We start from the raw sequence: 11821 nt of genomic DNA, 5'->3' as shown, positions 1-11821 counted from the left end.
AACTCATTCCTCATGATGAGCTTGCAACTAACTCTCGATTTAACCCCTTGGTTAGCGGATTCGCTAGGTTATCTTTTGACTTCACATAGTCAACAGTGATAACTCCAGTTGAGAGCAGTTGTCTAATGGTATTATGTCTACGACGTATATGTCTAGACTTACCATTATACAGATGACTCTGTGCTCGACCGATTGCTGATTGACTATCGCAATGTATACAAATTGTCGGCACAGGTTTCGACCATCGTGGAATATCTTCTAAGAATTGTCGTAGCATTTAGCCTCTTCACCACATTTATCAAGAGCTACAAACTCAGATTCCATCGAGGATCTGGTTATTACAGTTTGCTTAGAAGATTTCCAGGAAATAGCTGCACCTACTAGAGCGAAGACATACCCACTCATATGTTGGTGCAACCTTAGGTCAAGGTTGACCTGGTTGACCAGACTCGAGTTGACTTGACTCGAGTTGTGTTTTGATGTTTGACGAGTTATGTTTGACAATGTTTGACGTGAACAGAAAAGTTGTATCTTGATGTTTTACAAGGATACAAGCTTGGGAGATTGTGGGTGCAACCCGTGGTCAAGGTTGACCTGGTTGACCCGAGGTGAGTTGACCTGACTCGGAAAAGTCCAAGCAGGGAGCTTGGCACGGGAAAAGTCCAAGCAGGGAGCTTGGCATAGGAAAAGTCCAAGCAGGGAGTTTGGCATGGTGAAAAGTCCAAGCAGGGAGCTTGGCACGGAGAAGTCCAAGTATGGAAGCTTGGCACATGGGAAGTCGGAGAGGGCTTGGTAGCTCGTTCTCCGGACTGTGGTCAGAGAGGGCTCGGGAGCTCGTTCTCTTGACCGGATGAAAGTTGGAGATGGCTCGGTAGCTCGTTCTCTGGATCGGATGTTGGAAGTTCTGGTGAGTGAAGTCAGGCAGTGGGAAAGTCCTGGTGAGTGAAGCCAGGCAGTTGTGAAAACCCTAGTGAGTGAAGCTAGGTGAAAGTCCTGGTGAGTGAAGCCAGGCAGTTGGAAAGTCCTGGTGAGTGAAGCCGGGCATATTGGAAATCTTAGTGAGTGAAGCCAGGTGAAAACCCTAGTGAGTGAAGCTAGGTGAAAGTCCTGGTGAGTGAAGCCGGGCAAGGGAAAATCCAGATGGATCAAGGGTGATCGGACATCTGGTGTTGAGAAGGTCAAGTAGGTCAAGGGAGTGACCGGATACTTGACACGAAGAGAAAAGTCCAAGTGGGTCAAAGGGATTGACCGGACACTTGGTAGGGAGTCTTAGCAGGTCAAGGGAGTGACCAGATGCTAAGCATGAGATACCAATAGGTCAAGGTTGACCGGATATTGATTTGGAAGGCGTGGGACTTAGTTTGGGCAAAAACCAAGAGCTGGATCGATCAGTGGATCGATCCAGTGATACACTGGGTTATCTGATCGGTCTGGTGACCGATCAGTAACCAAACAGTATGCTACTGTATGTTACCGATCAGAAAGCGAACAGAAGGCAAAGAGAAAAGGAGGGGATCGGTCTGTGGACCGATCCACATGCACCCTGATCGGTCTCACAGACCGATCCACATGCACCCTGATCGGTCCACAGACCGATCAGGAGACGATCAGAGAGTTGGGAGAAGAGTGCTGATCGGTCTGGGACCGATCAGCATAGGTCCTGATCGGTCCCCAAGACCGATCAGGGAGGCCTCGGACCGATCAGGGTGGAGCCTGATCGGTCCAGATATATCCGTTGAGATTCAACGGGTATCTCCGTCTTCTTCGCTGTTTGCTTTGCAGGTGCAGTTGCAGGTTCAGGCTATATAAAAGGGCTGAGGGCTTCTACAGTGGACTCTCTCGATTGCTCTTCTTCTTGTCCGAAGCTTCTGCTTCTTCTTCTTCACTGCTGTGATTTGAGCTTTGTTGAGCTCGCTTCTGCTTGAAGCTTCGTGTGAGCTTCATCGGCTGGTTCCTGCTGTTGTAGGCGTCTTGTGAAGCTGCTGCTTCATCCAGTCGAAGAGAAGGCAAGTAAGCGAAAGTGTTTTATACATTTGTATTGTATTTTGCTTCTTGCTGCTTTCTACTCCTGTATTGATTTTGCAAAACATTGTGGCGAGGTTTCTCCACCCAGAAGGAGTGTTACATTAGCCGGTTTTCTGGTGACTCATCCACCGACGGATTGATAGGCTTCGTCCACCTTACGGACACGCCGAGGAGTAGGAGTTTCATCTCCGAACCTCGTTACATCGACGAGTTTGAGGTTTGCTATTCTCCGTTGTAGTTTCTATTGTTTATTTTCGCTGCGCTAACCCTAATCGTAGGAAGAAACGCGAGCAATTTGGGGTCGGCTATTCACATTCCCCCCTCTCTAGCCATCCAAAGGATCCTAACAAGTGGTATCAGAGCGAGGTCGCTCTTCGTTGGATCAACACCCAGGGGAGCACGAGCTAGAGAATGGAGTTATTTGGAGAAGACGTCACAATTCCACCTTTCTACGATCGCGACGACTTTGCGTTTTGGAAGGTAAGAATGAAGTACTTTCTTATGATTAACATTGAAAATTGGAGTTGTGTTCAATTAGGTTTCAAGCCTCCGATGGACAAGAAAGGAGAAACCCTAGAGAAGAAGGAGTGGACCAAGGAACAAGTCCACCAATCCCTAGTCAACGATGAGGTATTGAAAATTTTTGAATTTTCTTTACCTAATGATATTTTGTGTAGGATAGGTGGATATAACGATGCCAAGGAGTTGTGGAACAACTTGGCAAAGTTCTATGAGGAGAACTCCACTTCAAGTCATGAAGAGGAGTCAAGTGAGCCAAGTAGCTCACTTCATGGAGGAATGGATTTAGAAGTTGAGGGACACTCAACATCTAAAGAAGAAGAGGAGGAGAGTTCTTCTTCAAGTTCGGAGCAAGAAGAAGAAGCTTCTACCTCCGGAAGGGATGAAGGAGAGAGCGTTCATCCATCCTCAACTCTAAGTAACTCAAGCCATTTAGTTTCTAGTAAATTACACATAATGTGCTTTGAGTGTAGGGAATTTGGACATTACAAGAGTAAATGTCCAAAGAGGGTTATAAAGACTCTACCGGCGCCAAAGGTCAAGGAAGCCGAAGTCCCAACACGCAAGGGCAAGGAGCACGTGGTGTGCTTCCAATGCAAGCGAAGGGGACACTATAGGAGCCAATGTCCGAGGGGGAGGCAACCTCACAAGGACAAGAAACCAAGCACATCGATAGGGGGAGCTAAGGCAAACCCTAAGGTAACCTTTAAGGCTCATTATTGCAATTCTAATAAGACACATGCTAGTAGTTTTATTGCAATTGCTAATAATGATAAGCATGTTAATTATAGGAATCAATATATGTGCTTAGGTGCTAAACATGTTAGCTTGAATAAGGACAACTCTAGAAATGTCAACCCTAGGATTAACTCATCTAAGGTTAAGGGAAACCTAGATAGGAATTCCAAAACTACTAGACATATGCCTAGGAGTACCTCAAAGAACAATGACAAATTAAAACTTGAGGTATTAGAAAAGGAGAATCAAGTCTTGAGGTCAAGACTTGACACTTTAGAAAGCACCCTTAAAAATTTAGAGAAGTCAACTCTAGGGTCTAAGGGTCAAAAACCCAAGTCCAAGGACAAGAAAGGTTTGGGTCACAAACCTAAGTCCCAAGTGGTCAAGCCCACTTACCATGATGTTCCATTCGATTATGGAACAAAACCTAGGGCTAGAAAAACCATCACCAAGGTCACAAGGGGAGTCACCCCTAGAGTTGATCTTGATGAGTCCCAAATGACCAAGGCTTTAAAGCCTAGGAGGGTCATTAGGAGGGTTGCTAGGGAAGTCATCCCTAGTGAATATTTAGTGAACCCAATGAGCTCCAATAGGTATTGGGTTCCTAGGAGCGTGATTTCATCACGCTAGATGAGTTAGGGTGTGCCAACCTTACTTGAATAGGTAGTTAACCTAATCATGGCAAAAGGTGGCACTTTAGGAATTTTCAAGGTGTAATCAAGCCTTGAAAATGAAATTAAAAATTATTCTTAAGGTGATTAGGATGTGCCAACCACATTTGAGGAATTTTCTAGAGTCAATCTAGTTGGCACATAGTGATCTAAAAGTCTTGAGGATATGATTTTAGGTCTATTACACTTAGGAATATAGAATTTATGGTAAAATGATCAAAATTATCAAAAATGGCAACTAAGGCTAGAATTAGGTATTTTCTATACCTTGACATGTTATTTGCCATATATTGTTTGCCATATGTCATGTCATGACATCATATTTAATCTATGATCATTTGAAATGTCATGATAATGCTTAGGTTATTTATATGGCATGCTTTATTTAAGTTTCATACTTTATGCCATGACATCATGACATTGACACATGTTATTATGTATGATATCATTTTATACCATGTCATCATTTCTTGCATTTATAATCAATGAAATTGATTTAAGGTTAGAAACACAATTTGATATGGAGATCAAATTGATGTTTAGAAAATGCATGAGACCTTAGCCTAAGATAACCTAAACTCATATCTCACATTAAAATTGACTTGGATGTGTTTGATACACCTTAGATGTGTGTGAGATATTAGGATGATGAGTTAGGAACAAGGTGCATAGTTCTTGTACCTAAATGAGCCTAATTCAAAATTGTGGATCATAGGGAAAGCTTATGTACAAGTCATGTACATTTAGCCCAAAGATTGTGGTCCTAAATTAAATGGTTTAAAATCATTTCAAAATTGATTTGAAAAACCTTGATGAAACTTTTCTAGTGATAGCATTCATCATTGAGCAAAGTGATATAAAGATGAGTTAACTTTGAGCTATTTCAAAGATTTTTGAACTTTGTATCAAGATTTGAAAATGGAACTTATTTTCATAGAAAACTATTTTTCCATGATAGTATATGTTATGAGGAGTGTATCCTCAAAATTTTATAATTTTTAAAATTTTCTGTGATTTTCTAAAGGTTTCTGAATTTCGGGAGAAGAAATCAGAAATCGGAAATCAGAGGTCGTGGACCGATCAGGAGGTTCCCTGATCGGTCCAGGTCTGTGTGGATCGGTCACTGGACCGATCCAGAGGGAGCCTGATCGGTCTGGTGACCGATCAGGGCGTGCCAACCTGCTGAATTTCGACTGGTTGTCTGAAATTTCAGCTCGGGAGTTGGTATTTTGAAGGTTTGAAACTCTCCAAGACATTGTTGGTGCAATGGTCAAGGGGGAGTTGACCTTTAGGGGGAATTTTACCTATTAGTCAAGGGGGAGTTGACTTTTAGGGGGAGTTTTTACTCCTAAAGACTTGAGTGATATGGGATTATCACTAAGTTAATTGTTGACCTTAGTATCAAGGGGGAAATTAAGGGTTTCAATGAAAAGTATGGGACCTTCATTAGAAAGAAACTCTTGACCTTGATTCACTCTTTTTGATGTGTGTCAAAAAGGGGGAGAGTGTAGGTTTGAGGAGAATAGAGAATGTTCAGGGAAGAACATTGGAAAACCTAAGTTAGGTTATCGAGTTAACCTAACTTGATTATGGGTTTGATTATGGGTTTTGTCAAACATCAAAAAGGGGGAGATTGTTGGTGCAACCTTAGGTCAAGGTTGACCTGGTTGACCAGACTCGAGTTGACTTGACTCGAGTTGTGTTTTGATGTTTGACGAGTTATGTTTGACAATGTTTGACGTGAACAGAAAAGTTGTATCTTGATGTTTTACAAGGATACAAGCTTAGGAGATTGTGGGTGCAACCCGTGGTCAAGGTTGACCTGGTTGACCCGAGGTGAGTTGACCTGACTCGGAAAAGTCCAAGCAGAGAGCTTGGCACGGGAAAAGTCCAAGCAGGGAGCTTGGCATGGGAAAAGTCCAAGCAGGGAGTTTGGCATGGTGAAAAGTCCAAGCAGGGAGCTTGGCACGGAGAAGTCCAAGTATGGAAGCTTGGCACATGGGAAGTCGGAGAGGGCTCGGTAGCTCGTTCTCCGGACTGTGGTCAGAGAGGGCTCGGGAGCTCGTTCTCTTGATCGGATGGAAGTCGGAGAGGGCTCGGTAGCTCGTTCTCCGAACTGTGGTCAGAGAGGGCTCGGTAGCTCGTTCTCTGGATCGGATGTTGGAAGTCCTGGTGAGTGAAGCCAGGCAGTGGGAAAGTCCTGGTGAGTGAAGACAGACAGTTGTGAAAACCCTAGTGAGTGAAGCTAGGTGAAAGTCCTGGTGAGTGAAGCCAGGCAGTTGGAAAGTCCTGGTGAGTGAAGCCGGGCATATTGGAAATCCTGGTGAGTGAAGCCAGGTGAAAACCCTAGTGAGTGAAGCTAGGTGAAAGTCCTGGTGAGTGAAGCCGGGCAAGGGAAAATCCAGATGGATCAAGGGTGATCGGACATCTGGTGTTGAGAAGGTCAAGTAGGTCAAGGGAGTGACCGGATACTTGACACGAAGAGAAAAGTCCAAGTGGGTCAAAGGGATTGACCGGACACTTGGTAGGGAGTCTTAGCAGGTCAAGGGAGTGACCAGATGCTAAGCATGAGATACCAATAGGTCAAGGTTGACCGGATATTGATTTGGAAGGCGTGGGACTTGGTTTGGGCAAAAACCAAGAGCTGGATCGATCAGTGGATCGATCCAGTGATACACTGGGTTATCTGATCGGTCTGGTGACCGATCAGTAACCAAACAGTATGCTACTGTATGTTACCGATCAGAAAGCGAACAGAAGGCAAAGAGAAAAGGAGGGGATCGGTCTGTGGACCGATCCACATGCACCCTGATCGGTCTCACAGATCGATCCACATGCACCCTGATCGGTCCACAGACCGATCAGGAGACGATCAGAGAGTTGGGAGAAGAGTGCTGATCGGTCTGGGACCGATCAGCATAGGTCCTGATCGGTCCCCAAGACCGATCAGGGAGGCCTCGGACCGATCAGGGTGGAGCCTGATCGGTCCAGATATATCCGTTGAGATTCAACGGGTATCTCCGTCTTCTTCGCTGTCTGCTTTGCAGGTGCAGTTGCAAGTTCAGGCTATATAAAAGGGTTGAGGGCTTCTACAGTGGACTCTCTCGATTGCTCTTCTTCTTGTCCGAAGCTTCTGCTTCTTCTTCTTCACTGCTGTGATTTGAGCTTTGCTGAGCTCGCTTCTGCTTGAAGCTTCGTGTGAGCTTCATCGGCTGGTTCCTGCTGTTGTAGGCGTCTTGTGAAGCTGCTGCTTCATCCAGTCGAAGAGAAGGCAAGTAAGCGAAAGTGTTTTATACATTTGTATTGTATTTTGCTTCTTGCTGCTTTCTACTCTTGTATTGCTTTTACAAAACATTGTGGCGAGGTTTCTCCACCCAGAAGGAGTGTTACATTAGCCGGTTTTCCGGGGACTCATCCACCGACGGATTGATAGGCTTCGTCCACCTTACGGACACGCCGAGGAGTAGGAGTTTCATCTCCGAACCTCGTTACATCGACGAGTTTGAGGTTTGCTATTCTCCGTTGTCGTTTCTATTGCTTATTTCCGCTGCGCTAACCCTAATCGTAGGAAGAAACGCGAGCAATTTGGGGTCGGCTATTCACACCCCCCTCTCTAGCCATCCAAAGGATCCTAACATCATAGACTTAGAGTCTTTTATAAATAGTAGTATTTCCCAACTCATCGGGCGTATTGATTTAACGAATAAATCTCACCCATTGATAAGTTAAAGAAATAAATACTAAGTATACATGCTTGTTATTATATAGGGATTAAGAGAGTACACATCCATAATAACAGGGGTTCTGTTCTTTTATGTAGTCAGTACAAATCGAACAACCTCAAATGGTCCTGCTCAATACACACATAGTGTACTATTATAATTTTATAGTCAAGACAGACTAATACCAAATTACACTACAACTGTTCCAATAGTTTGTCCCAATCCATCTTGGTTGTGAGCTACTATTTATAATTTATAAGGAACCGATAACATGATCTTCTGTGTGACATCACACATCATGTTATCTACAATATAAATTAAATGGACAACTACATTGACATATATATAAATATAAAATGTAAACATTTGACCAAAATAATTCTCATTTCAAAATATTTCAAAACAGATGTTCATACAAAAGCTGGGCTTATAGTATAGATCTCAACAGAGGGCGCTCTCCATCTAGCGTTTGAGGTGTCTCCCATCTCTTTGGAAGGCGCCTTCGCTCCTTGCTGCGAGGCTTTTATCCAAGACACCCGAGGCGCCTCCAAGCTCCATAGAGGGCGCCTTGGGTACTGTTCATCCGAGGCTTTTTTTGTGTAACTCCCTTCCTGCAAGGCATATTAGTCCACAAACAAAGTATACTCTATAAAACAAAGTTAGCACAATAAAATAAGATAAATACAAGTATTTGACAGTCACCGGACTGTCCGGTTCTAACTTTAGATTTCCTACGGAAACCCTAGGTCGAACCGATGTCTACTGTTCCCTCTTCGGGGAACGCATCCTCACCTACTCCACTCAGGAGAGTTTACCTTTTGCCAGATCGGTCCTCTAGACCGATTTGACTTTTGCTCAGCGTCCGAGTCTTCCAGTCTTCATGCTGGACGTCCGCTCCACGACCCGTCCAGACTTCCATCTGGTTCACGACACCAGAATTTCAACCTAGAGTCTCCAACTTTAGGATTTTTGCCCGAAGCCTTCGACCCTCTAAGACTTTCCGCCTAGGGTTACCACCCCCTAGGACCTAGGGTTATCGCCCCCTAGGGTTTTCCACTTGTTTAACCGCAACTAGGACTTTTGCCTAAGCACACTTAGGACTTTTCCTGCAATCTCATTCAAACTTATCAGATAACAAGACAACTTAACTTTGGACCCTTTGACGTAATCAAACCCCAAATTCGATCATCAGATGCTTCCCGCACCAACATATTCCTCCACTTATTTATTAGTGCTGCTTCAATTTTGTATGATTTTTAGATTGAAACATGCTTTAAAAATCATACCTGATTCATCATCAAAAGTGCTAGATATTCATACATGCCTGCAAAATATTGTCAAATTTAACATAAAAAATAAACTCATTACTAAAAACCTAACAAAGCCCTTTAGGTAAGGGAGGTTGGTGTTGGAATGTATTGTCTGAGTTGATAAAAATATATCCCCAATCTTTAGTAATTGTGGAGCTATAAATTCATGGATGACTTCAACCTAATTGAATATAACAAGATTCGCAAAATCATCTATTATATCTATAAGACATAAATGGACCTTATATGTACTAGAAGAAAATAAGACAAACAAATATATATGTAATGTAGAATTTGTAAAATAATAAAATATCATCTTCTTCAATATGATTAATATAAAATTTAAGCAACTCCTCAATTCTTGATCTAGTAACTTCTTTTTTATTTCAGAAGTAAGTTAGAAAGAGGTCACTCGATGCTTTAATTGAATTGATTGGAACCGAAGCACATTTGGTCTACAATACCAATTAACAAAGAAACCTCTCTTCTTATGAAGACAACCAGTACACCTGAAAACTTGAAGGATTAGTTGACTTTTACAAATAGATAAATAAGTATTAGACCTACGTTGGGCCTGATATGATCACATATCAGGCCCACGTTAGACATAATATGGGATTATATCAGCCCACGTTAGGCCTGATATGAGATCGTATTAGGTTCATGTTGGGCCTAATATGAAATCATATCAGACCCTCGTTTGTCATGATACCCCCACTACTAGGGCCATTAACTGATTAAAATATTAACCTTTTCAAAGATTTTATTTTACTATACAACTACTTCGTGATTAAAATTCATAATTATAAGTTGTACTTGAGAATCTAAAGGTTTGAGAAGTTGAATCTCAATTTTGAAATATATTGGCCAATATACCACGGACATATTGCATATCTTGTATGTTCAAGAAAATACTAAAGTGTGACTATTTGATAATCGCTATGTGTCGATCATGTAAAATAATAGATCATTGATGAATTCCATTTTTTGTGGATGCTTGAAAAGAACTTTTAATGTGACCTAAGATACTGTTTCAATACAGTTTCTGCCCAACATCAACTGAACCATATATTTTAAAAAATTTAAAATTACTAACCATACTAGAGCTTTTCAAAATTAGAGAGTTTCTAAGATATTACCTTTGCAGAAAATTGAATAGTAGAGGATGATACACTTGACACACTTCCTTGTGCCATTATAAAAGAAGATTATTGTCGGAAACCCTAAAATCCTTCAGTATAAAGTCGTAACCAATGTGGATTTTCATCGAAAATGCTTGATGCCGCTTGAGAGACCCACGAAGACACTTACATGGGTTTCAATGGGGGGACGATTTCACCACTAAAATAGAACTGTAATTAGAGAGTTACGAAGAGCGGTGAGACATGCACAAACTGAGAGAGGGGGAGAAAAATGTTGACTCCGTCATCATTCGAACTATCAGTATTATTTTTAAATCAAAATGATTCGGAATGATAATTTGGATGCTTATAAAATGATGAGTCGGAAGAGGAAGAGGAGTAAAATGAAAATTCTATATCATTTTACTATGTTTTTTGTTAAATACATGAGTATGTTAGATAATTTTTATATTCCACGTATTGGTAAATTATCGTTTTTTCTCCAAAGGCATTATTATTAATGTCATTTAATAATTATTTTTCTATAAATCAACCATCAGCAGCGGAGCCATGGCGACCGAAAGCAATTCAAGCCGCAGACATGGCCGACGCAGCCTCCGACCACAGCAGCCGCCACATCGTCCTGGTTCACGGAACTTGCCACGGCGCCTGGTCGTGGCACAGGGTCACCACCCGCCTCCGCTCTGCCGGACACCGCGTTACCGCGCTGGACCTCGCCGCCTCCGGAGTCGACGAGCGCCGCTTCGCCGACTACAACCAGCCGCTGGTCGACGTCCTCGCCTCGTTCCCTACGCGCGTCCTCCTCGTCGACCACAGCCTCGGGGGCCTCAACGTCGCCCTCACCACGGACAAATTCCCCGACAAGGTCGCCGCCGGCGTCTTCGTCACAGCCCTTCTGCCGGACACTCTTCATCCCCCCTCTTACGTCTACTGCAAGGTGACACCTTTACGCGCACATCGCACTCTGCTTTACTCCATACGGTCGATTAAATTCTGCTCTGATCCTGTGAAGCTTAAACTGGATGATCCAACCATGCCATTCTGGTTGGACACGCGATCTGGGGACGAGGAAAAGGGTCCTCTGTCGCTGCTATTCGGCCCCAAGTTCATGTCCGTCCTTTACAGCCGTTGTTCGCCGGAGGTCAGTCTCTGCTTGCTTAGAGATTCTAAATCGTTAGCGTGAATGCATAAATATTCCTAACAAGATCAGATTTTGATGGAGGACTCGACTCTGGCCGTGGCTCTGGCGAGGCCTTCTTCCCTGTTCGTGAAGGATTTGTCGTCGACGTCGCCGCTCTCCGAGTCAGGGCTACGGCTCGTTGGCGAAGGTGTTCGTCGTGTGTGCGGGAAGGACGAGGCGCTGCCGGAATTCTCCCAGCGGTGGATGATCTAGAATTTCCCGGTGGAGGAGGTGAAGGTGATGGAGGCTGACCACATGCCGATGCTGTCGTCGCCGGAGGAGCTGAGCCAGATCATCTTGGAGATTGCTGAGTGTGTTTACTTTGCGGCCTAATAAATTTAATAAATACTAATATTTTTTATCTAATTTATATGTTTTACTATTAAATGAATAAAAATAAGATTAATCAAGTATAGGCATTCAAATATTTTATTATTATATTATTTGTATAATCTTTTTAAATTTTAAATGAGATAAATGAAGGCCTTAAAATTCACATGATAACCGTACGATC

At 43.0% G+C, this 11821-nt stretch overlaps 1 protein-coding gene across 2 annotated transcripts; it reads left to right on the top strand.

Annotated features, from left to right (window-relative positions):
* The first annotated feature begins 10671 nt into the window (after window positions 1–10671).
* Window positions 10672–11785, top strand: LOC121986692 (putative inactive methylesterase 20). 2 transcript variants are annotated; one of them, XM_042540729.1, is made up of 3 exons: window positions 10672–11064; window positions 11140–11268; window positions 11350–11785. In XM_042540729.1, exons 1-3 carry the CDS (start codon window positions 10708–10710, stop codon window positions 11518–11520), a joined length of 657 nt encoding a protein of 218 aa, XP_042396663.1. In that variant the 5' UTR covers window positions 10672–10707; the 3' UTR covers window positions 11521–11785. The 2 variants fall into 2 exon arrangements, with proteins under 2 accessions (XP_042396663.1, XP_042396603.1); XM_042540669.1 differs by having other exon boundaries at window positions 11338–11785.
* Window positions 11786–11821: the final 36 nt, after the last annotated feature.

Source organism: Zingiber officinale, chromosome 1B (genome assembly GCF_018446385.1).
Source record: "Zingiber officinale cultivar Zhangliang chromosome 1B, Zo_v1.1, whole genome shotgun sequence".
NCBI classification, from domain to species: domain Eukaryota; kingdom Viridiplantae; phylum Streptophyta; class Magnoliopsida; order Zingiberales; family Zingiberaceae; genus Zingiber; species Zingiber officinale.
The sequence above is the reverse complement of the archived record's forward strand: the minus strand, read 5'-3'. Positions and strand labels throughout refer to the sequence as shown.

Excerpts from the sequence above, each read along its gene's own strand:
- LOC121986692 (XM_042540669.1), top strand. The coding sequence starts at position 10,708 with ATGGCCGACGCAGCCTCCGACCACAGCAGCCGCCACATCGTCCTGGTT. Across the intron at positions 11,065-11,139 it reads CCTCTTACGTCTACTGCAAG|CTTAAACTGGATGATCCAAC; the intron begins GTGACACCTTTA and ends GATCCTGTGAAG. Across the intron at positions 11,269-11,337 it reads ACAGCCGTTGTTCGCCGGAG|ATTTTGATGGAGGACTCGAC; the intron begins GTCAGTCTCTGC and ends TAACAAGATCAG.